Consider the following 27,102-nt stretch of genomic DNA (forward strand, 5'->3'; position numbering starts at 1 on the left):
TCGATGGCACCTGACAACAACAACAACAGCTCTTTTCTACTCAGCCAATCTGTACATTTGCCTATTCTTGTTATTTCATGTTAGTGAGATCACACAACATTTGTCCTTTTGTGATTGACATTTCATTATATGGTTTTTAGGGTTTTACCATGTTGTAGCATGGAGCAAACTGAGTAGTATTCCATTCTGTTTATTCATTCATCTGTCCCAGGGCACTTAAGCCATTTCTCCCTTTTGGCTATTGTGAATAGTACTGCAATCTGTCTGGGTAATTCTATGTTTAACTTTCTGAGGAACCATCCAACTTTTCCATAGCTATTATATAATTTTGCATTCTATTTGGTATAGTGTTGATGCCTTCAGAAAACAGCTGGGAAATTGAATGAACGTAAACATTGTTTCCATTGAGGGAGCTTCTGGTTGAGCTCAGCATTCCTCAAAGTCAAGTGAGATAGCTCCAGTCTTCGTTTCGGATATAAAACCCCAGAGAATAATTGCTGGGGTATGACCACACACACACTGACGATCAATTGACCTCACCAAATGATTCCCATATGAAATTACTGAGGCTACTTCTCACTAAGACAGACCCTGTCTCACCTCCATAGATGGGTAAGATGATGTAATGACTCATTTGTTTAAGGAGACACGGGCCAGACAGTTACGTTCAAACAGCAATGTTTAGTTGTACAACACGAAGTCTAGCAACATTTACACGACCAGTTTGTGTGTCTGTTGGCTCGTTTTCAATTGGGACGTCTAGCCATCATGTCACCAAAAGGTTGGCTGGGACTGGTAACAAACAGTGAAGAAGAAATGGGTCGTTCTTGCATCCCCGGGCTTGGGCCTCTTGCACTTCATCAGGGCTTGGTAGTTGATGAATGGCCCCACAAGCCACCAGTCTTTGAGCAGATTGTATCCAGGTAGAGAGGGGGGAGGAGGGGTTCCAAAAAGACAGTGTGTAGGGCAGTGGCAGCCGACATTCGCAAACATTCATGCATCTAATGGGGGCTTTGCCCTCCACAGGGTATTTTCAATTAACCTACAGCGACCACCTGTGGTCAGGCTAATTCATTGCTCACATTAACGGGGTGGGGGTAGGGTTAGCCAGGGTGAGTGGGAAGAGATCCCTCTTATTGCTAAGTGGTCAGAAGGGTGCCTTTTATCTTCCTAGAGTTCACATCTTATGGGTCTCTGGGGTTTTGGGGGGTGTTCTTTGTTTCAAGTCTGGGTGAAAACCACTCTAAGCGACTGCAGTATGAGCAGTTGAGGGGGGGTGTATAGCGTATTCGGGGCCAACCACAAATGGTGCTACCTAAATAGTGATCCTAGCCCTTGCTCCCCCACATCTGAGTGACCCATCCTCATGAATACCTTCAAGCAATGAAGGAGACACCCTTGTCCCCCCTTGGGGCTCACAACAGCTGACATCCACGAATCTGACAAGCAAAAAAGAATTGTTTTCTTGGTCCTTGAGAAGAGCCAAGAGTAGCTCATGCAGATGAATGGGGAGGGGGCAATACCATTTCTCTCGGAGATGGTTACAAGGAGCTGGGAGGGATTGCAAGGGCAGAAGAAGCTCTTGGTGAGTTCTTCCTCCCTACAGATGGGCTGGGACCGGCTGACACAGATGATGAAGCAGGGCAGTGCTGACGAGAACTCCATTCCACCAGGACGAGAGGGGTGGTTTGGGTAAATGAAGGAAGCAACTGTCCTAGAGGCAGCTCGCCCCTCCCACCTGCTGATGTGGGGAGCTGTGGTGGTGGGCTAGACAAGCAGAGCGCTGAGAAGGGCTTGGCCCTGCAGCAATAACAGCTGAGAGGAATGGAGGGAGAAGCAGCTTGAAATGGCCTTCATTCAGCAGTGGGGCAGGGGCTGGCGGGCACAGGTGGAAGGACAGTACCAAGAAGGCCTTCTCCCTGCGGGGGGAGGGGGGGTTGAGAATGGTTGAGGGTGTGGAGACCAGTAGAGAAACCCTGCTCTATGGAGGCTTCAGCAGACATGGTTTAGGAGGCAAAGTACCATTCTTCTACTCAGCCTCTCCAATGCCCACCACCCTCACCCCTAGATCTGCCCCTGCTAGTCCTAGGGGTCCGCTCCTACTCTCCAGACTGGACTGCTCACTGTCTAAGCCAGTGGTCTCTCCTCAAGGTTGGAACACTGCTGCTATTCTGTCCTAACAGGTGCTTATCTGGGATAACTGCGGGCCAAAGTGGATGCATATTGATCAGTAGATAAGCCTCCTGGAAAGATGGAGACTCAGGTTTGGGGGTCAGAGATGAGCTGATCACCCTACGTCTCTTCTCCTGGTCCATGGACTCTTGGGTCTAAGTCTCTGTGTTTTCCTAGCACCTGAATGACATTGGACTAGAAATGCTGGGATTTGTCGCGGACCAGTGAGATGCCTAAGGCTGGACCAGGAGATGGGGACAGGAGGTTGTCTGAGGTTATTGTAAACAGTAACTAGGTGTTTTCCCTTTCCTAAGGCTAAATAGTTTCCCCGAATTTCAGCAACCTTACAGACCAAAGGGAAAAGAGTAACGTATATGTAACACCGACAGGGGAAAAATATAGTCATAAATGCAGGGTTGAGGGGGGAAAGGTGAGCAAAGGCTAACTGTATGAGTGTGGGTATTGTTAGAATGTTTACAGGAGTCAGGACGAAGAGGAATCGGGGTATAGCAGAGGAAGACAAACAGATAGACATAAATGCAATTAGCTTTAGCACAAAAGTGAAAGAGGACAGAAAAAAACAAGCAAAAAGAGCACAAGTATATCTGAGAAGGAAGCCACTTAAAAGAGAGAAAATATTGAGAGAGAGAGAAGAAAAATGTAGTGTAAAAATGTGTCTCTTAAGTCAAACTCCTAAGAGCAAGGATGGATATGGTACATTGCTTCTGACAATTCTTTAGAACTACTTAGTTCTTGTATAACTATATGCTCAAGATAGGTTGTCTCACTTGATCAACCCATGTGCTTCCTGGAACCAGGCACTGAGGCCCATAGTCCTTGTTGTATTTCCCCTTTTGCCTGGACCACCCGCCTCCAAGTTCAAGGCCAATGTCAGAACTCAACCACAGCAATTTTCAGCCCCATTCTTCTCTCTGGCTCCAATTTCTCTTGCGATCTCAATTTGCTCTGTCCCATGCTTTCAGTTGAGATTTTATTTGAAGGTGGTCTAAAACCATATGCTGGGCACAAGCTCTAAATAAAGCAACGAAGCTAAAGTGAGTTGCTATAAGGAAGTGAAAGATACCAGAGGGAGAAAGGAATACAGGAAGGAAGGTGGGGGAGGCAAAAAGAGGAAGTGGAAAGCAGAGGCAGGCAACAGGCTAGGGTGTAGGAAGCAGCAGCCAGGGACAGGGACAGACCACAACACAGTCTGAAGGGTGGAGCTCTCGACTTCTAAGCACTCGTTTTTTTCCTACAGGACCCCAGCACTGGTAGAGTTCTCAGCTCTCCCCTGACATCCCTTCTCCTAGGACGTCCTAGCTAGCCTTCCTCCTGACCAACCCCCTGGACTGAAAGGGAGAGTTCAGTCCTAGACTCTCCCACCCCCCCACCCAGGTTTAGCTCCACTGCCCGTCCTTAGACAATCCCCAAAGCCCCAGTTTGTGGGAAGCTTCCAAGATGTGCAGTTGCCTGTGGCTCATGTGCTCTCATCATTTTTAAAATGGAACTTTCCCCAGACCTCTTTGAGTGAAGCACAAGGCTTTGTTCTGGGACACAAGGAAAGGGAGACAGAGAATGAACGGCCATGGAGGAACCAAACTTACAAGGGACTTTCCAGGGAAGGCAGTAAAAATACCTCACCCTGCATACACACGCACACATTCATACACACACGCACACTCCTCAGGCATGCACACATACAAACAACACACACACAGTATGTAGACAAGATGCTCTACAAATACCAGACAGGCCTGTGGGACAGAATTGAAAAGGAGAAGGTGGTGGGTGGTGGTATCTGGGATGTATGTGAGTGTGTGGAAAAGTGGCTATGTGTAATGATGCAAGAGAAGGGTCGTCAGGGGTTACTGTTGTGGCTTTCCTCTGTTTCCACGCTCACCGGAGGAAGACCTCCATTGTCATTGAGCCGCTTGGCCCTGTAGGTCTCGTAGTGGATGTTGTGTGTCACTTCCTTGAGGTCCTGGAGATGGGTCCTGAAGGACACAGGTGGGAAGAGACAGGGATAAGATTAGGGCGGGGAGAGAAAGTGACTCACGTCTGAGGCTAATCATCCATCACTTCAATGGACTGGACCCAACATTTCTATTGTCCTTTCTGCTTCGTGTAGGAGATGGACCTGGGATGGGAAGTCCTGTCGGAGAGACCTGGAGGCTGAAGAAGTATGTCTTCACATGCCCCTCTGATCCCAAAGCAATGAAACTGGTCATCTGGGTTGTGGGTGGGCATCTTACCTGATGACAAAGTCTCGAAGCAGGGCAAACTCACAGTGGTTGAGGTTTTCCACTGTAAACAAAGCAAAACAAAGCCAAGTGTTCATGGATGTAGCAACCCCAGCAGGTGAGCTCTGTTAGAGCCTTGGGGGGTTTTAGGAGAGAGTCACAGGGCAGGCCAATGTATACCCGTTCTGGGGTGTTCTCATACTAGCCTGTCAAGAGATTAGATGTTACTCACTGAACCAGTATTTATTCCTCAGCTACGAGAGGCACAATACTGTTCCAGACTGTGAAATAAGAGCTAATGGGAAGGATTTTTTTTTTTTTTTACCATTTCCTAGACAAGGAAACGAAGGCACAGGGAGTCCAAAACGCTTGTCCAAGACCTAAAATGTAGTTCCTGTCCTTAAGGAGCTGATTGGAAGGCAGTAGACCACGTAAAAAATAACAATCTGACCGCTTTAGAAGGCCACGCGCTACATGATAAATGCAATTCAACCAATGTAGACAGAGCACTGACGAATTTGTCAGCACTTGTGAAGGATTGTGGGAGCCAGACGATGATTGAGCCATGAACTCTCTAGCCTCACAATCTAATGGGTGACAACATTCTCATAAATGATTCCAATTCAAGGCAGATTTCAAGAAAATGCTACAAAAAAATGATCTCAACAAAAGGTTATACGGGGGGAAAAAAAAAAAGCTAAGTGTCAACACAGTACAGCGGAATCCGCCTGAATTTTGGAATCAAAAGATCCAAGTCTAAAGTCCAAGCTTCACCATTAACAAGTTATGTGACCTAGGACAAGACACTCAACCTGTCTTGAGACTCAGGTGCTTTGGTGGCTCATATTCTGAGAACAAACATACCTACCTACCCTGCTAGCCTCACAAGTATCAGATTCAATAGGATCATCGAGGTGATTCTTTGAAAGCTGGCAGCCATTCATAATTACTTGCCCAAAGTCATATCCACTCATGGTAAAACTAACATGGCCACATCTGAACAACTCTGAAACACATCTGAAAGCTGTTTGCTGAGTCTCATCGCACTTCAACTAAAAACCTGATTTTTCCAGAATTTACGACTCTCTCCATGCTCTAAACTCCTTTGACACACTGAGTTGGTGCCTAAGCTGATTTGTCAGAGGCTAAACTAGTCTCTCGTTGCTTCCTGCCTATAAGTCTTGTCTTCCCAGTTAGACTGTAAGCTTCTTACAGGCAGGGTCTGGCTGGCATTCATTTGTATCATCATTCTAGGCCATGGTCCCTGGGTGGAAAAAATGATTTCTTCTCAGCTGCTAACTGATAGATTATCTTCAAACCCACCCAATAGAACCATGGTAGAAAATCTCAGTGATCAGCTTCCATGAAGACTGCAGCCAAGAAAACTCGGGAGCTCAGTTCTCTGTAATATATAGGGTTGCCATGAGTTGGGATAGACCTGATGGTGAGTTTGTGGTTTGTTTTTGTGGGGTTTTTTTTTTTTAAATCCTAGGCTAGTACCTTGACCCATAAACCAAATCCCAAACCCATAGCTGTTGAGTCAATTCCAACTCATTGCAACCCTATAAGGTAAAGAACCCTATAGGGCAGGGCCAGGCCGTGCTTTGTTCTGTTGTACATAGGGTCACACTATGGGTTGGAACTGACTCAATGGCATCAAACAGCAACAACAGGGCAAGAATTGCCCCCTAGGATTTCCAAGGCCATAAAGCTTTAGGGAAGCAGACTGCCTCATCTCTCTCCTGCCGAATGTCTGATGGGTTCAAATTGCCAACCTTCTGGTAAGTAGCCGAGCAGTTAAGCACTGGGCTCCTCCCTTGACCTATAGACATTTAATAAACGGGTGTCAGATGATTGATCAGCTGCCAGTTCTTCTAGAAGTTGCCTTGAATTACCTTCAATGATCCCCCAGGGAGTTTTTCTGCCGAGGAGTCTCTTGCCATTCACTTGGTACTCCTTGTCACTTCCCACCACCGCGAAGGGCATACTCTCCTGCTAGACGGGGTTGAAACACAGAAACACCGTCATCCCCAGGCAGACGGCCCAGAGCCTTAAATCACAGAGCCAGAGCTCAGTTCTGTTGCTCGTTCAGGGATCCCATTGAGTGCCAAGGATAAGGAGCTTGTCTCTTGAAAAGAGCACTGGATTTGATGTCCTGGGTTCAAACCCTGACTGAACCACTTTCTAACTGGGAACCCCACCCAGTAAGTCAGCTTTCCTTCAAGTGGAGAACAGTTAGTACTTTTGATAGTACTTTGAACACACGCAGGTGTGACTTGGAACTAACTGGAACAGACTGGATCTCTCTTCAACAATACCCACTGTTACAGATAGAACTGTATCCCTTAAAAAGCTATGTTGATGTTGTAAGTACTGGTACTTGGGAACATAACCTTATTTGGAAATAGAGTCTTTGAAGACGCTAACATGAGGTCAGACTGGAGCAGAGTAGGGTCTGACCTCACCTGAGTGGTGCCCATATCAAGAGAGAGACAGACACATGAGGAAGAATGCTGGGTAACTCTTCATCCAAAGAACACTGGGAGCTACCAGCAGTTAGAAGAGATATAGAATAGAGCATCCCTTAAAGCCTCAGAAACAACCAACACAGCTGGTATCCTGACCTCGGACCCTGAGCCTTCAGAACTGCGGGGCAATCAATTTCTGTGACAAGCCACCCAGTTTGTGACATCTTATTATATTAGCCAGAGACACTCATATACCCACCCAACCGACTGGGCCGAGTTACTAAGGCCGAGTTACTATGACCTATTGGCAGACTTGAGCATGATGCTCTTTTAAGCTATCTATATGGAATCCTGGTGTGGCACTGTGGGTTAATGCGCTGGATTCCAAAGTCAGTTTGAACCACAAGGTTGTCAGTTCAAGCTCACCAGTCACTCCTTGGAAATCCTATACAGGGTTGCCATGGGTCAGAACCGATTTGATGTCACATAACAACAACAACATATGGAATCAAGTGGAAGACAGCAACTTGAAAGATTAGACAAGAACCAGTGAGTTTATACTAATGGGGGAGAAACAGCTCAGAGAAGGTGGGTGAGAGTTGGATGTGTCACTCAAAGAACATAATCAAGGTCATTCAGTTGTACATCTGGAAGCTGTTGAATTGGTGGTGTATGTTTGGCTATGTATATTCTTAACAACAACAAAATTAAAAAATCAACAGCTCTCTAGCTCCAAGGTCACTTTCTGATATGTGTAAGCCCCTCTAGTCTACCAGGTGGGCAGAATGTCCACCAAAAGCCAGTGGTGCTTGTTCCTAAACTGATTTGAATGATGTAAACTAGTTCTTGTAACTGCATACATTCAATGTGACAGAAAGTGTGGAAAGACAGCTCCTTCTTTGAAAATTAAGTTACATGTTTTAAGAAAGACTTAATTAAGGTGACCTGCTTTTCCATGAAGAGTGGACTCATTCTCAAAGAGGCCTTGGCTCTACATGAAAAAAGATGTTCAATAAATGTGATCTCTACATTTTAAGTTAAAAAAATAAAAAATTGTAGGTTTGTAGGTATCATTTTTTTTTCAAATGATTTCCTCATTTCTCTTGACTTTTCCAATGAACTAACTTCTTGTCTCAATTATATCAGACAAGGTGCTTCAACCAGATTCACCACAACTGATGAAGGAGGAGATTCAAGATCAAGCAGGAAGTAATCTCCAGGTTATAACGGGTTAGTCCAAAAGCCCAGAATGCAAATAGAGAATTGCAGCTTTGTAGCATTGACAGAGATCTTAGAAATCTGATAGGCCAGTGCTTTCTAAGCCAGGTTCCATGTTCCTTAGATTTCCAGGGGTCTCCCAGGGGCTGCTGTGTAGACCTCCCATCACTTAGTCAAAGCAGCGCTGCGTTTGTTTCATATATTGGAATCCTGTCAGGGATCTAAGGATCTCTGGTGGCGCTGCGCTGCTAACCACAAAGTCCGACCCACCAGCTGCTCTGCAGAAGAAAGATGAGGCTGTCTGGTCCCACAAAGATTGACAGTCTCAGAAACCCTAAGGAGCAGTTCTCCTCTGACCTACAGGGTCAGAATTGACTCAATGGCAGTGACTATGATCTGAAATTTCATTTTTACAAGATTTATTTTGAGATGGAAATAAAGCCTATCAAAACTGCTCATCTAACCTGAGGAAACTGAGGCAACGCTTTGACTAGAACGTGGATCCCTTAGTCCCCAGGCTCTGACTGTCCCTCCCATCATCCCACACTAGGGTTTTTCCAGGCTCTGTGTGATCTGAGGGTATAAGGGAGCATTGGCTTTCTGGGTCCAGGGAGCGCCGTCTGTGTGTTTATAATCCTAGAATCTCCCCCACTTAACTTCTGGTTTGGATCAAACAAAGCAGAGAAGGGAGTACAGAAAGGAAGAAGCAGGTAGAAGGACAGAGGAGGCACACGCTAGGCATCATGGGACATTCAGGAGGGCACCTGTATGAGAACCACACTCCGGTACCCACCCTGATTTTGTCATTCTCCGTCTTGTCTTCCAAATCCTCATCAAATTCCTTCTGGGGATAGAATTCAATGCCGTTTACTTCAAGCTCCTTGCGAACCTGCACGAAGGATGAAGAGAAGCAAGGCAGCCAGGTGTCAGGATAATGAAAAAGGTATGTGTGTGTGTGTGCATGTACATGTACATGAACATGCATACAGACATTCTGAAGTCAAAGGGATAAAGCAGCTGTCAATGAGCAATGGTCATCTCTGATCTCTGGGCCCCTGGGCAGCAGGAAGCACCTGAATAGGTGAGAGTGCAAAGTAAGAGTCGAAGGGATGCAGACTTCAGGTTCATGGCTCCTTACAACCAGCATGCTCATCTCAGGGTCGCTAAGGTTAGGATCTCGAAGTCAGCATGGCTGAATCCAGATCCCACTCAGCAGTGCTCATGCCACTATGTGTTATATGAGGGGGCTTCCAAAAGTTCATGGAAAAATCCCATTATCTTTAAATTTCTTTTTTCCACAAACTTATTGAAGCCCCCACATATTCTTGTTTTCAGGGAAGACAGCTGAACTCCCCTAAGCATCTCTGCTCTTTTTCAAGGCCAAGCTTAAATGTCACCTTCTCCAGGAAGCCTTCCTGCAGCATTCTGCTGGATTAGAAGTTTCTGGAAGGCAGTAACTATCCTTCTATAGCTCTTGCATCCTCCACCCCCAAGCTTCCAGCATGGGGCTCAACCAATGAGGAACACTAATCAAGACAAGCGGGTAGCCGGTTGGCAAATTAGTCTAGTCCTTCAAGCAACTTAACATTTGAAGGGTGATTTCTCCTACTCATGTGGTTTACGTGGAGATTTTTTGCAGGTAAGTATGTTGTTGCTGTTAAGTGTCGTCCAGTCAGTTCCGACTTACAGCGACCCTGCATAGGGTTACCCAAGAGTGGCTGGTGGGTTTGAACCACTGACCTTGTGGTTCAAACTGACCTCAGGGTCCAGTGTATTATTCTGCAGCATCACGTCAGAACAGTATGTTGTTGTTGTTGTTGTTAAGTGCCGTCGAGTCGGTTCCGACCCATAGCGACCCTGTACAGGGTTTCCGAGGGTGTAAATCCTTACGGGAGTAGAAAGCCTCATCTTTCTCCCGCGGAATGGCTGGTAGTTTCGAACCGCTGACCTTAAGGTTCGCAGCCCGTTTCGTAACCACTACGCTACCAGAGCTCCTTGTTGTTGTTAAGTGCTGTCAAATTGGTTCCGACCCATAGCATCCCTGTATATAGTTTCCAAGGAGTAGCTGGTGAGCTTGAACCACTGACCTTGCAATTTATACCGACTTTGCAATCTAATGCATTAACCCACAGCACCACTAGAACAGTATTTGTTATTGTTGTGAAGTGCTATCAAGTCAGTTCCAACCCATAGTAAGCCTGTAAAGCAATTTTGAAGTCCAGTGCATTAACCCACAGCGCCACACCAGAACTCCTGGGGCAGTATTGTTGTTGTTAAGTGCCGTCGAGTCGATTCCGACCCATAGCGAGGCTGTAAATCTTTACGGGAGCAGATAGCCTCTTCTTTCTCTCACGGAACCGCTGGTAGTTTCGAACTGCTGACCTTGTGGTTTGCAGCCCAATTTGTAACCACTACGCTACCAGAGCTCCTGGGGCAGTATAGAAGGCAACGAAGAGGTAGCCTGGAACTAAAACAAGCTTTCCTCACCATTGGATACAGCCAGCTCCAGCTTCCAATGGTTAAGTAAGAGGTGGGGCGAAGAGTCGTAGAGGAGGGTTGAAGGTTGGGACGAGGAAGAATGAGGGATATGAGCCCACAGGATGGGACGGAAAGGAGGAAGGGACAGGACTAGGAAAAGGAGGTGGGGGGCCATCTCACCCTTTGCTTGAATTCAGTCTTCTCCTCCAGGGTCATGGTATCAGCCTTGGCAATGACAGGGATAATGTTCACCACTTTGCTGAGGTGTTTCATAAACTCCAGGTCGAGCGGTCGCAAGCTGGGGTCCAGAGAAGATGGGAATGTCAGAACCACTTTGCCCTGCCCTGCCCTGCCCTGCCCTCCATACCTGTCTCTGCCTACAAAGGAGACTACACTGTCCATCCACTGCCATCTCCCCAGGAGACCTTTGGGACAGAAGACCGAGGACAAGAGTATGTCTGAGACCAAAAGGCTGCCACCATCTTCTCTGATACACTCCCACGGTCACAAGACAACTGCTCCTACCGCCTGCACAACAGGCCCTGGACTTCTCCACCCATCCCTTGCTTTGTTCCCAGCTGAATCTCCTTCACGTGTTTTTAAGCGCTGTTGAGTTGGTTCCAACTCATAGGTGGTTGGTGAGTTTGAACTGCTGACCTTGCAGTTGAAACCAATGCTGCGGCCCAGTACACTGGGACTCCTTCACCTTTACCCCACTCTAACTGCTCCTTCAGACATCTCTTCTTAGCACATAGATCTAGAGGTTTCTTTCTTCTGTGTTCCACTATCACCTCTTAAGTCCTTGGGTCACAGATGCTTGCTTGGTGTCCTACTGGATAACACTTCTTAATGGGTTCTTGCCAACCATCACAAGGAGGCCTGCAAGGGCCCAGATCCCTGCCCTAGGCTGAGGCTTAGCTCCTCTGGGCTATGAGACCCTATCTGACTCTAGTTAGCAGCACAGGAGACACATTAAGTCAGAGCATCTGCTGGTCAAACTGACCTTGGGTCCAGCTAATTAGGACTGGACTTTATTGAGTTCCTGTGCCCTCCACAAGGTTCTTGTCTCATGTGCCCCTGCACCCCACTTCACTATTGAGCATCTACTGAATACTCTGGTTGCTCCAAAATGTGGGGTCTTGTATTGTACCTTCTTCTCAAGAACTTGGTACTAGGTCATGAGGACTTGGTACTAGATTATGAGGACATGGGCCACTACCTTGTCCGCTTAGATCTCTGCCCTCTGCCTGCTTTCAGTATTCTCCATGATGCAGCCTGACCTGCAATATCCCAGAGTTCCCAACTCTTTGTTTGTTGCTCTCTTCCTCTCTAGGGTGGAGCCAGTCACCCTCCAATGCTGAAAGCTGGGTCCACACCCCACCCAAACACCAACTCCTATCCAGAGTCTTGTCCCTCCCCTCTTCAGCCTTCTTGCTGCCCACCAAGCTTGTACAAAGTAGTTATTTGTTGAATAAGTGAGGTGCCCTCTGTTCACATATACCAACTTCTGTCTGCTGGTACAGTCACGCTGTGGGTTGGGACAGCATATGTAGAAGGGTGGCCGATGGTTCCAGCTTCTCTCTTATGGTCATGAAGTCAGATATGAGGACCAGGGGGATCCCAAGGTCATGGGACCATGACTATAACCAGATGCACCTAACTCTCTCCAGCTGAGTCAAGGCTGGGTTACCCAGTCCAAAATGGGCCAACCAGAGCCAGGCCCAGCATCGGGGTGAGGACAGCTACGTACGAGTGTCCTGTGGGGGAGATGAAGTAGAGGCAGCAGTGGACACGCGTGTCGGGGATGCGCTTTTTCCTAGCGATGTTCACCTCCTCCTTCAGGAACTTCTCATACTGCTCGTTGATGTACTTCTCAATGGGCTCCCAGCTGAGTGTGGAAGAAAGCAGATGGGGTACCACAGGGGCAGACCTTGAAGCTCATCTTAAGTGTTGTCAATAGCCATCCCATCTCCTCCCTCCCATGGCGAGTCTGGAGTTCTGGTGTGTTAACTGCAAGGTTGGTGGTTCAAACCCACCAGCTGCTTCTTCAAAATCCTATACAGGGTCGCTATCAATTGGAGCAACAACATGGTGAATCTAGAATACATTCTATTAACAGATCTTCGTTGTTGTTGTCAAGTGCCGTCAAATTGGTTCCAACTCATAGCAACCCTGTATAGGGTTTTCAAGGACCAGCTGGTGAGTCTGAACCACCAACCTTGTGGTTAATGGTTCAGTGCTTATCCTACAGCGCCACACTCAGACTCCAGATCTTCATTAGGATATATTAATGGAATGCATTCTAGATGCAATAAGGAGCTGCTCAGCACAGTTAGCAGTTTGAAACTTCCAACTGTTCCGTGGGAGAAAGATGAGGCTTTCTGCTCCCATAAAGATTTACAGCCTCAGAAACCCTGTATAGGGTTGCTATGAGTTGGAATTGACTCCACAGCACATAACAACAACAACAATAACATTCTAGATGCAATAGATCCTTGTTGAGTCACCTGCTGGCCAATTCCTCATCAGCCCACCATGATGGTCTTCCTCTCCCTGGACTATCAGGCCCTACAAAACCCTGTCCCATCCACAAAGCAACACACACTGTCACCATCTCCACTACTTATTAGCTGAGAGACTCTGGAGAAATCACTGTCCCTCTCCTCACTAAACCTCGGTTTTCTCCAAAGTAAAACAGGAGTAACACGGTTGCCTGGTAGGGTTCATCTAAGGATTGGAAAGAACCTACGTAAAGTATTTAACATACCAATGGCACATAGAAATTCACTACTGTTCACTACAATTCACTACTGTTGATAGTACCTTTCTCTATCAAGGAGCACACCAGTGAAGAAGGTCACCAGGCACATTGCTAAGGTCAGTACAGCCGTGGCAGACTCCAGCTCTCTTATAAAGATACAATGGTCTCCATCTCTACTGGGTGCAAATGTCTGCCTGGAACCTTCCATCTATATTCTGGACAGCCTGTTTCATCTCCTTCTTGGTTGGAGGCTGACTTCCACTTTGCTACACGCCCTCCACCCAATTTCACTTTCTCCTGCAGACTCTCCTCTTTCCTGGATGTCAGTCCGTCTCGCCTTGTCACAACTTGAGGCCTACAGGTCAAGCTCTTGGCCAAAGCTTTCAGGCTAGTCTGGCTTTACACCTCAGCTCCCTGTTCTGTCGGTCTGTCCTGTTGCCAGTTGTAAGAGATCCACTCTCACCTCCTGGCAACTCCTCAGCTGAACTTCCCTCCATCCACACACCTGATCTCCATCTGGGCTCTTCCCTTGCCTCTTTACAACCCCACTTCCCTATATCTTTTACCACTCTCCTCTCCTTTGCCTAGTCTCCCTGACTAACCCCCAGTATGGAGGGTGCAGATGCCTCCACATGTACATTGGTCTGCACCACACTCCCTCTCTCCCTTGCAGAGTCTTTAGAGTGGGAATCTCGGAGGCAGACACGCACCAGTTTTCATTGTTGATCTGGTCTCCGAAGCCCGGGGTGTCAATGACGGTCAGCTTCATCTTCACACCACCTTCCTCGATCACTGAGGGTGGTAAACAGAAAAGGACCCCAAGAGATCAGTCTGAGGGCTAATCTCAGATGCCCTTGCAGCCTCCCACTAAGCCTGGGTGCCCTAGACCTTCTCTTCTTAATGACCAACCTTTGGCAAGTAGTTCACAGTGTTGTCTACCTCAATACCTTTGTTCATGCTGTTCCCTGCACCTGGAATGCCCTCCCTACTTCTTTCTACCTGTCTCAATTTCTACCCCTAGAAGAGGGTCTAAGCCCCATTTGTTCCCATTCCCTCCCTCCTTTTTTGTAATGAGCACAATTGAGTTTAGTGTCGAGTTCTATCCTGTCTCAAAATTGCCTTTCATTGGTTTCATTCTCCCTAGAACCCCATTCTTTACCCTGCTACTCTGAATCCACCCCGGTGGGGTGGGGTGGGGGGTCCCTGCCTTGTCCTCACCATGCCCAATAGCTTTGATCTCCACCGTCTTGGGAATCTTCTCCTCCCGGTTCCAGCTGGCAGCCTTGCGGCTCACTTGGGATTTGAAGAGTGTGTTGACTAGTGTCGACTTGCCCAGTCCGCTTTGCCCTGTATGCACAAGGTGGGAGGAGGAGGGAGGAGGAATCACAGCCACTCCTAAGCAAGCATCTCTCCCAGGAGCTTACAGAACACGGAGTACGGAGTGGAAGAGCCCTGAGCTGTGAGCCAGACCACCGGCAATGGAGGGGGCTATATTATGGTGTTCTTGTGCTAAGCAGGGAAACAAGGCAGGTGAAACCAGCTTCCTGCTTACTAGAGAGGGACTTGAGGAAATGTCAACTGAATTTCACATTCTTTCCTTCCTGGAGTCCCCAGTCCCAAGGGCCCCAAAACCTGGGCTGCATTCACTATGGGGAAAGGACAACCTCTGCATTTGTCTAGTGTAGTGGTTTTCACATTGAGCTTCCAGAAGCTCTTGTGACCTGTGCACCTAGTGCCTGGGAGGGAGCTGGACAGCAGGGCTACTCACTTGCTATTGTTGTTAAGTGCTGTCAAGTGGGTTTTAACTCATAACAACCCTGTATAGGTTTCCGAGGACCAGCTGGGGAGTTTGAACCACTGAGCTTGTGGTCCAGCACAGTATCCTGCAGCACCACACCAGGCCTCCAGTTACCCCCTAATTCGCTCAGCTCTGTTTTCACTTGCGCTACAGACATAGTCCTGGGTTGACGTTGTTGGATAAGCACTGGACCACAAGGTCATTTGAACCACAAGGTCAGCAGTTCAAACTCACCAGCCGCTCCTCAGAAACTCTATCTATACAGGATCGCTGAGTTGGAACGGACTCAATGGCACTTAACCACAACACAGACATGGTCAGTTCTGCAGAAGATCGCGTTTCAAGGAGGAGCCCCATGGCTAAGAAGAGTGAAGACCACTAGTCTGAGCAGTGCTTCCCACCCTGTACTGTCCATGGTGTCACACACAGGAGCCTGGCCATTGTCAAGTGCCATTGACATCACCTGACACCCACCCCAGATCTATGAGTCAGAACATGGACTTTTCCAGAACTTCCAGAGGAATCCTGTAAAGTTTAAGAAGTGCTGGCCTAGAACCATTCCATAGTGCAGGTAGTCCCCGGGTTATAAACTTCAGGTTTATAGAAAACTTGCCCCTTAACGTCTGGGAAATTTGCTATCACTTTGAAATGACTGCACTAACCCCAAGTCACAACAAATTCATCACAGTTACCTTCACTTGCAAAGACCTGGAGTTAGAAAACCAAAAGGGAAGAACACACTCAGCATTTCTCAAGCTGAGGAAACTGAAGAAACAATTCAAGCCTCAAATTGCAATATTGAAGGAGTCTACAGGCAAATAAGGAGCTCTGGTAGCGGAGTGGTTATGAATCGGGCTGCTAACCTCAAGGTTGGCAGTTTGAAGCTACCAGTCATTCCACGGGAGAGAGATGAGGCTTTCTGCTCCTGTAAAGATCTACAGCCTTGGAAACGCTATGCAGGGTCACTATGAATCGCTAACTGACTCCACGGTACTTAACAACAACAACAACAAGGGCAAAATACTGAGTGATACAGAAAGCATCAAAAGATGATGGAAGGAATTCAGAGTCACTGTACCAGAAAGAGATGGTCGATGTTCAACCATTTCAAGAGGTAGCATATAATCAGGAGCCAATAATACTAAAGGAAGAAGTCCAAGGTGCATTGGAGGCAATAGCAAAGAACAAGGCTTCAGAATTGATGGAATAAAAATTGAAATCTTTCAACAAACTGATGCAGCACTGGAGGCACTCACTCATCTTTGCCAAGAAATCTGGAAGATAACTAACTGGCCAACTTACTGGGAGAGATCCACATTTGTACCCATTCCAAATGAGAGGTGACCCAATGGAATGTGGAGGTCATGGGACAGTATCATTAATATCTCATACAAGCAAAATTTTGCTAATAATTAATCCAAAAACAGCTGCAAATGTACATTGACAAAGAGCTGCCAGAGGTTCAAGATGGATTCAGATGAAGACAAGGAAAAGGGATACCACTGCTGACATCAGATGGATCTTGGCTGAAAGCAGAGAACATCAGAAATACGTCTACCTGTGCTTTACTGACTACGCAAAAGCTTTCGACTGTGTGGCTCATGACAAGCTATGGACAACACTGTGGAGAATTAATATTTTGGAACACTTATTGTGCTTGTGAGGAACCTGTACACCAACCAAGAAGCAGTTGTTCAAACAGAACAAGAGAACATTGAATGGTTCTGTGTTCAGAACACTGAAAGATGTGCGCCAGGGTTGTATTCCTTCACCAACCTATTCAATCTATATACTGAGCACATAATCTGAGAACCTGGATTATATTTAAAAAGACATGGCATCAAGTTTAGAGGAAGACTCATTAACAACCTATAAAAAATATAGATGATACAACCTTATTTGCTGAAAGTAAAGAGGACTTAAAATATTGATGAAGATCAAAGACCACAGCCTTTGGTATGGGTTGCACTTCAGTGTATAGAAAAAAAAAAAAAAATCTTCACCACTAAACAACATCCATATAAATGGAGAAAAGATTGAAGGTGTCAAAGACTTCATTTTGCTTAGATCAAACATCAACACTCATGGAAACAGAGTTAAGAAATTAAACGATGTATCGCATTAGGCAAATCTGCTGCACAAGACTTCTTTAAAATGTTCAAGAGCAAAGATGTCAGTTTGAGGATTAAGATGCACTTGACCCAAGCCATGATATTTTCAAAAACCTCATATACATGTGAAAGTTGAAAAATGAATAAAGAACAAAGAAGAATCAAAGCATCTGAGTTATGGTTTGGAGAATATTGAAAGTACCATGGACTGCCAAAAGAACAAATCAATCTGTATTCAAACAAGTACAGCCAGAGTGCTCCTTGGAAGCCAAGATGGCCAGACTTCATCTCTCGTACTTTGGACATATTGTCAGGAGGGACCAGTCCCTGGTAAAGGATATCAGGTTTGGTAAAGTGGAGGGTTGGAGAAAAAGAGGAAGACCCCCTACTAGATGGATTGGCACAGTGGCAACAGCAATGGGCTCAAATGTAGCAGCGATTGTGAGGCTGGCGCGGGACCAGGCAGTGTTTCGTTCTGTTGTGCATATGGTCGCTATGAGTCGGCACCGATTCAATGACACCTAACAACAACAACCTTCATGTGCCACATGTGTAGTTTTTAAGTCACTGAAAAGGCTTTGAGCCTTATAGGACAGTGGAGCACAGGGTAGGGAATAGACACAGGATAGTTTGGATGCTGGGGGTGTGTGCGGGGCACACACTAGAAGGGTAAGGGGAAAGAAAAAACAAGGCAGATGGGCTAAATAGGACTGAAGTAAATAATGATGTAAGCACAACTGTGGAACAACAGGGCTCATGGATATACAAAGATTGAGGCATTGTGTGAATGGGTAAAAGTGGGGAAATGATGTTAAGATGCTTGGCTGTCTTTTGAGTCTTGGTTTCCCTTGCCTACTATTGTAAAATAGACACTTGAAAGGGAGAGAAAGGAATAGCCAGAAACATCACCAGAGAAAGCTTGTAAGTCCATCTTCAGCCTATAACTAATTGGAATACCTAAAATGGGGCTAGAATTTGCCCAATGAAGGAGGCTTCCTGCAGAGACTTTGCATTGCACAAGACCATACGTGGAATCCTGATCTCCATCCAGAGTCTTCTGAGGTGGGAAATTTCTACTTGAAAGAACAAGCAGATCAGTCTGTAGCAGCTAGAAGAACAGAAGATACTTCTTGAAAGAAAGACCAGCAGGAAAAATCAAAAACAACAACAGCAGTCCAATTGACTACGACAAGAACAAGCAAGCTGTTCCCCAGGAAGCCATCAAGGCAAGTGGTCAGGTCCCCTCAAGGCAAACCCCCTTCCAAGACTGAAACTCAATTGGAATACACTAGCAGGCATGTGGTCCTGCTGTTGACCACGTTGGTCACAGATAATGGGAAGTAGGGGAAAAACAGCAATGAAATTGTGAACTAAGTCTGACCATATTCAATGGATTCCTGTTAACCTGGATTGAGACCTGGTTAACCAGTGGTATGACAAAACCTGGGGACTCCTGGGCTCAGGGGCAGGGGCATGGCCCCAGAGGACTAGAACAGAGTGTAAAGCATCCAGCTGATATGAAGTGAGGGGAAATGCATAAGAACACCTACACTTACAGATAGTACCCATTTGACCTGGCATTAATGGCTGGATGATCAGAACACAACTAGAGGAAGAAAGAAGAGGAACAAAATAAACAAAGAAAGAGTAACCCACTACAACTAGATGAACTTGACCTATGCTTGTAGCTGCAGTATGACAAAGGGGCGGACAAATCTCTACATTGAGGATCATTCCTATCCCCTTGGTACACAGGGTTGACAGGGATGGGGAACTTAGACTTTGGCTACCCAAAATAGGGGAACTGCAAAGGCAAGAAGTGACTGGCTTACAAGCTTTCAATAGGGAACCTAGCTCCACAGGATACAGGTTAAGGTAGAATCTCCACTGAATTGTTTCCAACCTGTCTGGATGGGGTTGATAAAAGGTGAGCGGGAAGGGACTCCTGTGGTTCAATAGGGAATGATTGCTATCAGGTCTGACAGTCAGTGCTGGAAAGGTAAATGTAAATGTTTGGTAACAAAAGGAGGGGAGGGGCTGATTTTGCAGTCCAGGAGTGGAGATCCCTGGAACCATGAAGGGAGAAAAGCGAAGTGCAAGACTCTGTCCAAGGAGGCAGTGACACCAGGGATGGAGGCAGAAACAATGATGTGGACAGAAGGAGTGGCTGGGGACTCTGGACTCAGGGAGGGAGAAGAGCTGTGGGCTGGCAGCCAGGGGACAGGTGTGTGGTGTGTATCCTTTGGTTGTTTGATGATGCATGCAGGGGATTGTGATCATTGCAATGAAACAAAATATGATAGGATGAATGTAAAGATAATGTTCACCCATGTAAACTAACACATAATTCACAATAAAAAATTAAAAATTTAAAAAAAAAAAGGCTTTGAGACTTTTTTGCACTTAAGTAAGGCTAAATAAGAGCCATACGCCCCTGTTTCAACTGACCTACAAATTCTTAAAGATACAGTTAGGAACGAATTCATTCCTACACCAAGGACTGCCTATATATCAGAAAAAGAATCAGAGTACGCAGCTCGAGCCTAGGGTCCTAGGTGCTAGTTTCCTAAATATTTTTAAACATGCTATGTGTGCTCCTTAGAATGGGAGTTTCTTTGTGGGTTGGATGGTGGGAAGGGAGGTGATGAAGGAGACTGGGAATGGTAAATAAGGTGCATTTTTCATTAGGACAGATCAATTGGTAATACAATCTGGGCTGTACCTGGGCCCAGGACTGAGCACTGGCCATGAATGGTCAGCCATGTTTTCCATGGACATGAGTGGTCGAGAAGAGACCCAGGTGTCTTGCATTTGCCATTCTTGGTCTGGATGTTTTCTGAAGTCATTCATTCCCAATGTATTTATTCTTCAGTGCGAGTGCTGTGCTAGGATCAGAGATTCGGTGGTGGGCAAGACATCATCCTTACCTTCAAGGAGATGTTTAGTGGGAGAAAGACCAAAACATAAGCAGACAATCGCCATATGTTGTAATTATCACTATGAAAGAGACACCCACGGGATATTGTAAGCACCTACAAAAAGGAATCTGGCCCAGTTTCTGGAATCAAGGAAGACTGTGAGGGAGAAGTAACTAAGCTGCAACATGAAGGCTCAGAGAGTACCATGAGAAGGGACAAGGTGTTCTAGAAAGAGGGAACCGCATATGCAAAGGCTCAGAGGCGGGAAAGAGCACAGCAAGTTCAGGAGAACCAATCCTGAGGAGCGTGGAGCGCAATGCTAGATGAGACGTTTTAAGAAGTGAGCTGGAGAGGTAGTACCAGGTCAGACTAGGGATGTAAACTTATCCTCTCTGGGCAGCATGAACAGCTCAACCTTCAGCTAAAGAGTTACTGAAGGGTTTTATGTAGGATGGATGACTTGATGAGTAGGCTGGAAAGATGATTTCGTACCTGATGGACAATAGATTAGAGGGTAAAAGACACAGAGAATCAGGTGGATCAGTCCCATTCAAAATGCGGTTTCTAGACCAACTGCCAGTGTCCGCGGGCTGCACACTGCTCATTCATCACACACTAAGTTCACACTTGAATTCAGCTGATTTTTTTTTTCCCCAAAATGTATAGCATGACTTGCCAATAACTGACATTCTGGCCCAAGTTCCTTCTCTTGCTGCAGATTAGCACCTTTAGCACCTCAGGTGGTCATGACAATCCAGGTGAGAGGGGCAGCAGATGGTGACAGAGGAGATGCAGAGAAGTGGACACAAGTGAGAGATACTTACGAAGTAAGATGATCAGGACTTGAAGGTTGGTAAGACTGGGGGATAAAGGAGGAGAGGAAAGGAAGAATGATACCCAGACCTCCACTGCAGCAACTGTCTCAGCCAATGATCCCTTCCTGCTCTGATATTCTGGGATTCCAGTATTCACGTTACACAATGACCACATTCCTAGAAATTCTCTCTAAGCTTTAAAATACTACAAAAGATCCAAAATGAGACCACCCTGCATCCAAGCCACCCACCAGCTCTTGGAGGTAGGGGAGGACACTGATGAGTCTACCAAGCCACACACTTGAAAGCAGGTCCAAGGTGGTTAAGAGGATGCCTATGTAACACCCATCTGGGAAGGTCCCAGGGCAGATGACAAAGCTCCTGCGCTATATCAGTTAGTTAGCCCTAGGAGATGATGGATTGAATTGCATCTCCCAAAAATGTGTGTTGGAGACCAACCCCCTGTATGGAGACGAAACCCTCTAATCAGGTCCTAAACCTCCTCACATCTGAGTTATAAGGGACAGCAAACACACAGAGACAAGGACGCACAAATGGGGCAAGACAGATGCTATGCCATGTGACAATCACCCAGGAATCCAAGAATACTGCAAGAGACATGAACTTTTACCCCTCCCCGTGGCTGACAGACAGCGAGCCTTCTGCCAGAGTCAGCGTCCTGAATTCAAAATTTCTCCTAAACTGTGAAACAATCAATGTCTGCTTTTCAGGGTCACACCTTTGTGATATTTCTGTCACATCAGCACTAGCTGGCCAAGACACCCTCTCCCCAAAGGCAGCCTCCAAACAACAGGCCTTTGTGATCAACATGGGGAAACCTTTGCTCCTTGCAAAGTCAGGACTGGCACCATTCTAAGGAAATCAGTGGGCTCCTCCATGCTCCCCACCACAAGGCTCCCAGCAACCCCCTGCCCCCACTGCCTTCCATACCGACCACCATGATGTTGAAGTCGAAACCCGTCTTCATGGTCTTCTTGCGCATCTGCTCGATGATGGTATCGATGCCAATGTAGCCCAACAGGTTGGAATTGATACTGACCGGCTTCATGGGCACCGCCGGCTTAGGCCTGGGCTCAGGCACCAGCTCTGACATGGCTGCGTCCGTCCTGGTCTCTGGAAACCCTGCAAAGCCAAGGTGGGAAGGGGTAGAGTCACGGGGATGACACTACTTTTCTCCTAGCACAGAGGCATAAGGAAGCAGGGCTGGAAGGAGACTCAGGTCCCATCCAGTCTAAGTCCATATGTCACAGATGAAGAGACTGCAGTCTAGTGGCGAGAGGACTTGCCTAAGACCACAGAGCCAGTACCCAGATTCTCCAGCTGCTGGGGCACTGTCAGATGACTCCACTGGCCTGCAGTGCCACATCTGTGAGTCTAACCCAGGGTTTCCATACCTCAGCACTATTGGTCTTTGGAGCCAGAGAATTCTTTGCAATGAGGAATTGTCCTGGCCATTGTAGGATGCTTAGCAGCATCTCTGGCCTCTACTAGATGTCAGTAGTAACCCTCAGTTGTGACAACAAAAACTATGCCCTAGAAGGCAACATTACCCCATGTTTGGAATTATTTGGACCTGTGTCCTGCCTTCCCAAATAAAGGGCAAAGACCCATCTATTGGCTGAGCTCTGGACTTCAGAAACCCCCCACAGCCCACAGCAGAGGTGACCAGCTCTCCCAACCTCCCTGTCTCCTTGTCTCCTTGATGCTACTGAAAAGTCCTATGCATCAGTACCCTGGGAAGTTCCAGGGCTGGAGTTTTAGAAATCCATGAGAGGAAAAAGACTTTTTTTTGACCAAGGAGAGGTGAAGAGACCTAAATGGGGCAGTCACTGGCCTGAGGCGTCACAGTGTGGGGTGATGGTGGAGTGACAGACAAAAGGGAGGTTGGGAAAACAGTCCTTCAGCAGAAGGGAAAGCCAACCATCCCCCTGGGCCGAGCAGATGAGAGCTAGGCTCACACACAAGAGGAATCTGTGGGTGAGGTCAGTGTCCCCCAGGATAGGTGACTGGAGAGAACCATCCATGAAGTGGGGGTGTGGGACAAAAGTTCAAAGAGCCTGGCTCTGCTCCTTGTCAGCTTTATGGACTTGGCAAAGCACCTCCCTTCTAGAAGCCTGTTTCCTCATTTGTCAACTAAGATAAATGTCAAGGCGGTGGTGAACGTTGCATGAGACTTGGTACCCAGAAGGTTGAGGGCAGGCTCTCTCAGTCCCAGACCCCCTGCGCCTACTCCTTTCCAGTTCACAGGCTCTGTGGCACACGGCAGCACTTGTGAAAGGGAAATGCCTCCAATGTGAATGACTTCAGTTATTGGACTCCAGACTCCCTCCAAGACCCCTTCTAGCTCTGCCATTCTAGAAGGTGGGCTACAGTTCATGATTTCTGCCTTCAGGGAGGGCTTGTGCAGTGGCAAATGGGCAGGAGGGAGGGGAGATGGGGTGCCTCCCTCCCCGGTTCTAAACCTCACCAGGACTCCACTCTTGTACCCCACCACCTGCTCCTTCCACCATTGCTGGCAAGACCGGCTCACTCTCGGATGGGAAGCTGTTTTTTCCCTGTCACTCCAAGTCCCAGCCAAACCTGGCACCACGGCGGGCCCTCCCTAAGGCTGGGGTTGGGCCTGGCTCTCTCTTGCTTCCCAGAAAGCGAATGGCAGTCAGCAGCTCCTGGAGGCAGCAAGATTGGCTCAGCACAGCCGGAGCTGACTCTCTCAACAGCTGGGTTTTCTTCCCCTCTCCCCAGCGCCTGGGTCACAGGGCCCTACTCAGCACACCTGCGCCCTGGGGCCAACTGCTCCATTATCCCTGCCCAGCTTCCCACACCACTCATGCCTCTACGGCTGAAACCCATTTGGCCTTCATAGCCTGGTTATGAGATAGAGTCACTTGGGGTGTGTGTGGGTGGGGAGGAAGGGCGTCTTATACCCATTTTACAGACCTGTAAAATGAGCCCAATGTTTATGGGATTTTTTTTTCTGGTAAGTATTCTTACAAAGTATGTTACATTTTTAAAAAGCCCTCTCCATAGTCTGCTCAGTCCTGGCCTGTTAACTGTTGTTGTTGTTGTTGTTGTTGTTAAGTGCCATCGAGTCAGTTCCGACCCATAGCGACCCTGTATAGGGTTTCCGAGGAGCAGCTGGTTGGTTTGAATTGCCGACCTTGAAGTTCAAACTGCCCTTGCAATCCAGTGCATTATCCTGATACACTACAGCATCCTAAATGGGCACTCCCAAAAGACAGACCTTAGTAGAGCCAAGCAAAGGGGCCTACCAAGTGTATAAGAAACTTCTAGGGGTCCCGCAGGCCTGTGGCTGGTACTCATTTTCAGTCTTTCAGCAAGACCTATTTAGCACCCACAGAGCACTGGTGGTGCTGCGGATTAGGCGCTGGACTGCTAATCACAAGGTTGGCGGTTCAAACCCACCACCTGCTCCGAGGGAGAAAGATGACACTGTCAATTCCTGGAAAGATCCACAATCTCAGATGCCCTATAGAGGGGTCGCTATGAGTCAGAAACAACTCCAAGGCACTGGGTGGGTGTGCACTGCACAGAGCATCTGCCAGCACATGCCAATTACAGGCCAGCCATATGCTAACAACCAGCAATTTGTCAGCTACACATAGATGCAAATGTGCTGCACTCACAGCATGGGGTCTTTGCATATACTGTAAGCCTTGCTGGGCACCATTCCATTCTAATTCCTGACTAACTCCATCTTCTTCAGCATTCAGTCCGAGCGCTGAGCTCCCTCAGGAAAGTCTGCCCCTCTGTTGCACCACCTCAGCCCCCGTGACTATTTGATACTCTTTATTCATTCATTCATTCATTCACTTACTCCATCCCATCCCATCTGGACCCTTTCAGATGTTATCAAGTGGGGCCCGCTCCAGTCAAGTCCAAGGCTAGTTTTGTGTTTGTATCCAGGGCAGATTATCCAACAAGCAAAATCGTACTGGCTTTCTGGTGCATACTTACTAGTCTAAGTGAACAGTTTCACATAGATTTCGCCACATGGTATGAAGAAAATCAGTTGACACTGTTCACTACAGATTAGTAAGCAAGCAAGCAGAAGTAAATCTGTGCTTACTTGGCGGACTATGTCCTCTGTCCCATTCAGGGACTGTCTATTTGAAAAGAGGCTTTGATTCTGCAAGAAGGTGCTTTGGGGCTGAGAGAGACAGATGCCAACCAGACCTAGAAGTGGAAGCCTTGATGTGGGAACATGTGAAAATGTTCACTACACATAAGTAAGCCCAGACTTACTTGGGTAACTGAGTAACTGAGACTGTTTGTACCCTAGACAAGGTCCCTGCCCTTGAGGAACCACAGTCTGGTGAGGGTGGCTGATAGGTACCCAAAGACCTCTAGGCACATGACAGATGGAGGTGGCTTCTGTAACCCCATCCTCTGCCCTACTGTTCCCTGTGCAGACCCCCTGAGGGGCTGCTGATTCCTGCTGGAATTCCAGCCCTAATATATTCTACCCGAGTGACCCCTGTGATCCTGTTTTCTCCTTAGGAAAGTGTGGACAGCATCCTGTTTGCAGGGTTGCTGTGGCGGTTTACAGGAAAGCATGAGTGTGAACCAACTGGCTCATGCATGGCAGGCGCTGGCATCTGCTCCTTCCTGCCCCTCTGAGGGCAGGGGCCATGCATTCTAAAAGGACCTAGCTGTCTGCTTCTATAGATTGTGGGTGTTGTTAAGGGCCCACAGTCTGGTGAGGGTGTCTTATAGGTACCCAAAACCTCTGGACACATGACAGTTACTCAGTTCCAACTCATACTGACCCTATATAGGGTTTCTGAGGAGTAGCTGGTGAGTTTGAAGAGCTGACCTTTGTTTTGGGTCAGCAGTTCAGTGCTTATCCTACAGCACCACACACAGCCTTGAAAACCCTCAGGAGCAGTAACCACTCTGTTCTGCAGGACCATTGTGAGTCAGAGTCAACTCAGTGGCTATGAGTGGAACCCCCAATGGGTCTAACAGACCACAGGTACTCAGCAACCATGAATGAATGAATTATGAATGATGAGTGAAAGGCCCATGGCAGGGCAGGTATTACTTCAAACTACTTCCTTCCTCCTCCAGCTAAGGCTGCTGGGTAGGTCATACCTGGGGTGGGGGTTGGGGGTAAGACCTTGTTAACAGACCTTATCCTGCAACAGGGGGGTGAGGAGGGTTCCACAGGATGGGGAAGAGCTCAGGATACCGGTACAGCGGGATGCAGCTCAAGTCTGCCTCCCTAGGGGCCTGGAGAATGAGGTTTTGTCTGCCGCCACCCCTACCAGGAGCCAACTGCCCCATGGATGCTCCAAAGAGACACTACTCACCTGACTCACCTCTGGGCAAGACCCCCACAGAAGCAGCCCCTCCTGCCACATGCCCAGCAAGGACCCTTGGCTTCTTTTTACAAGCAAATGAATGGCTTTGGCTTTGTCTGGCCCAGGGATTCCACCCCTCTGTTAAGAAGGTGGCAGCAGGGGGAGGGGACCAACCCAGAATAACACCTGTCTCTCTGACTTAGAGTTGGCTCCCCTCTTCCTTCCTGTGCTAGGGATTTTCTCCACCCCCACCCACAAAGGTAATTCCATTCAGCCCCAGCTCCAGGCCTAGGCTCCCAGAAAAAAATCACAGATAGATGTCAAGGGCCCCAGAACACCCCCTCCCCCCAACACGTCCCTCCAGAGGCCAGCGAGCTTCCTTGGAGACCACCAGTTGGTGCCGTGTGTGCCTGTCTGTGTGTGTATATGGGGAGGGGTCCGTGGACCCGCACACAAGTCTCTATCTGGGTGGCTCAGGTACCTGTGGGTGGCGTGGATGTGTGCGCGTGCCTTGGGGTCCTCGCGCGTGGGTCTCCCCTGCTCCGTGTGTGCATTTCTCCGGGCATGTACCTCTCGCGGTGTGTGCCACCGTGTGTGCGTGTGTCACCGCGCGTGGGCTCTGCGGCGCAGCGACCCTCCCTCTGGTGGCCCTGCCGGCTGGAGCCGCAGCCTGGTCCCGGCCGGCCGCCCTACCTTTAGACATGAATCCTCCTTTGTCTCCGTTCTCCGGGAGATGCTCAGAGCGGGGGGGCGGCCCGGCTGAACGGGGCGCGGGCTCCTC

At 47.7% G+C, this 27,102-nt stretch overlaps 1 protein-coding gene across 2 annotated transcripts; it reads right to left on the reverse strand.

Annotated features, from left to right (window-relative positions):
• Positions 1–661: 661 nt before the first annotated feature.
• SEPT3 (septin 3) lies at positions 662–27,092 on the reverse strand. Of its 2 annotated transcripts, none has more exons than XM_006866860.1 (11): positions 27,015–27,092; positions 21,931–22,122; positions 14,556–14,684; positions 14,048–14,129; positions 12,327–12,464; positions 10,757–10,874; positions 8,892–8,987; positions 6,308–6,407; positions 4,425–4,476; positions 4,073–4,166; positions 662–1,919 (listed from the first exon to the last, which is right to left on the reverse strand). In XM_006866860.1, exons 1-11 carry the CDS (start codon positions 27,022–27,024, stop codon positions 1,854–1,856), a joined length of 1,077 nt encoding a protein of 358 aa, XP_006866922.1. In that variant the 5' UTR covers positions 27,025–27,092; the 3' UTR covers positions 662–1,853. The 2 variants fall into 2 exon arrangements, with proteins under 2 accessions (XP_006866922.1, XP_006866923.1); XM_006866861.1 differs by having other exon boundaries at positions 1,854–1,919; positions 6,308–6,404; positions 27,015–27,024.
• Between the last annotated feature and the right edge of the window lie 10 nt (positions 27,093–27,102).

Source organism: Chrysochloris asiatica, unplaced genomic scaffold (assembly GCF_000296735.1).
Source record: "Chrysochloris asiatica unplaced genomic scaffold, ChrAsi1.0 scaffold00097, whole genome shotgun sequence".
NCBI classification, from domain to species: domain Eukaryota; kingdom Metazoa; phylum Chordata; class Mammalia; order Afrosoricida; family Chrysochloridae; genus Chrysochloris; species Chrysochloris asiatica.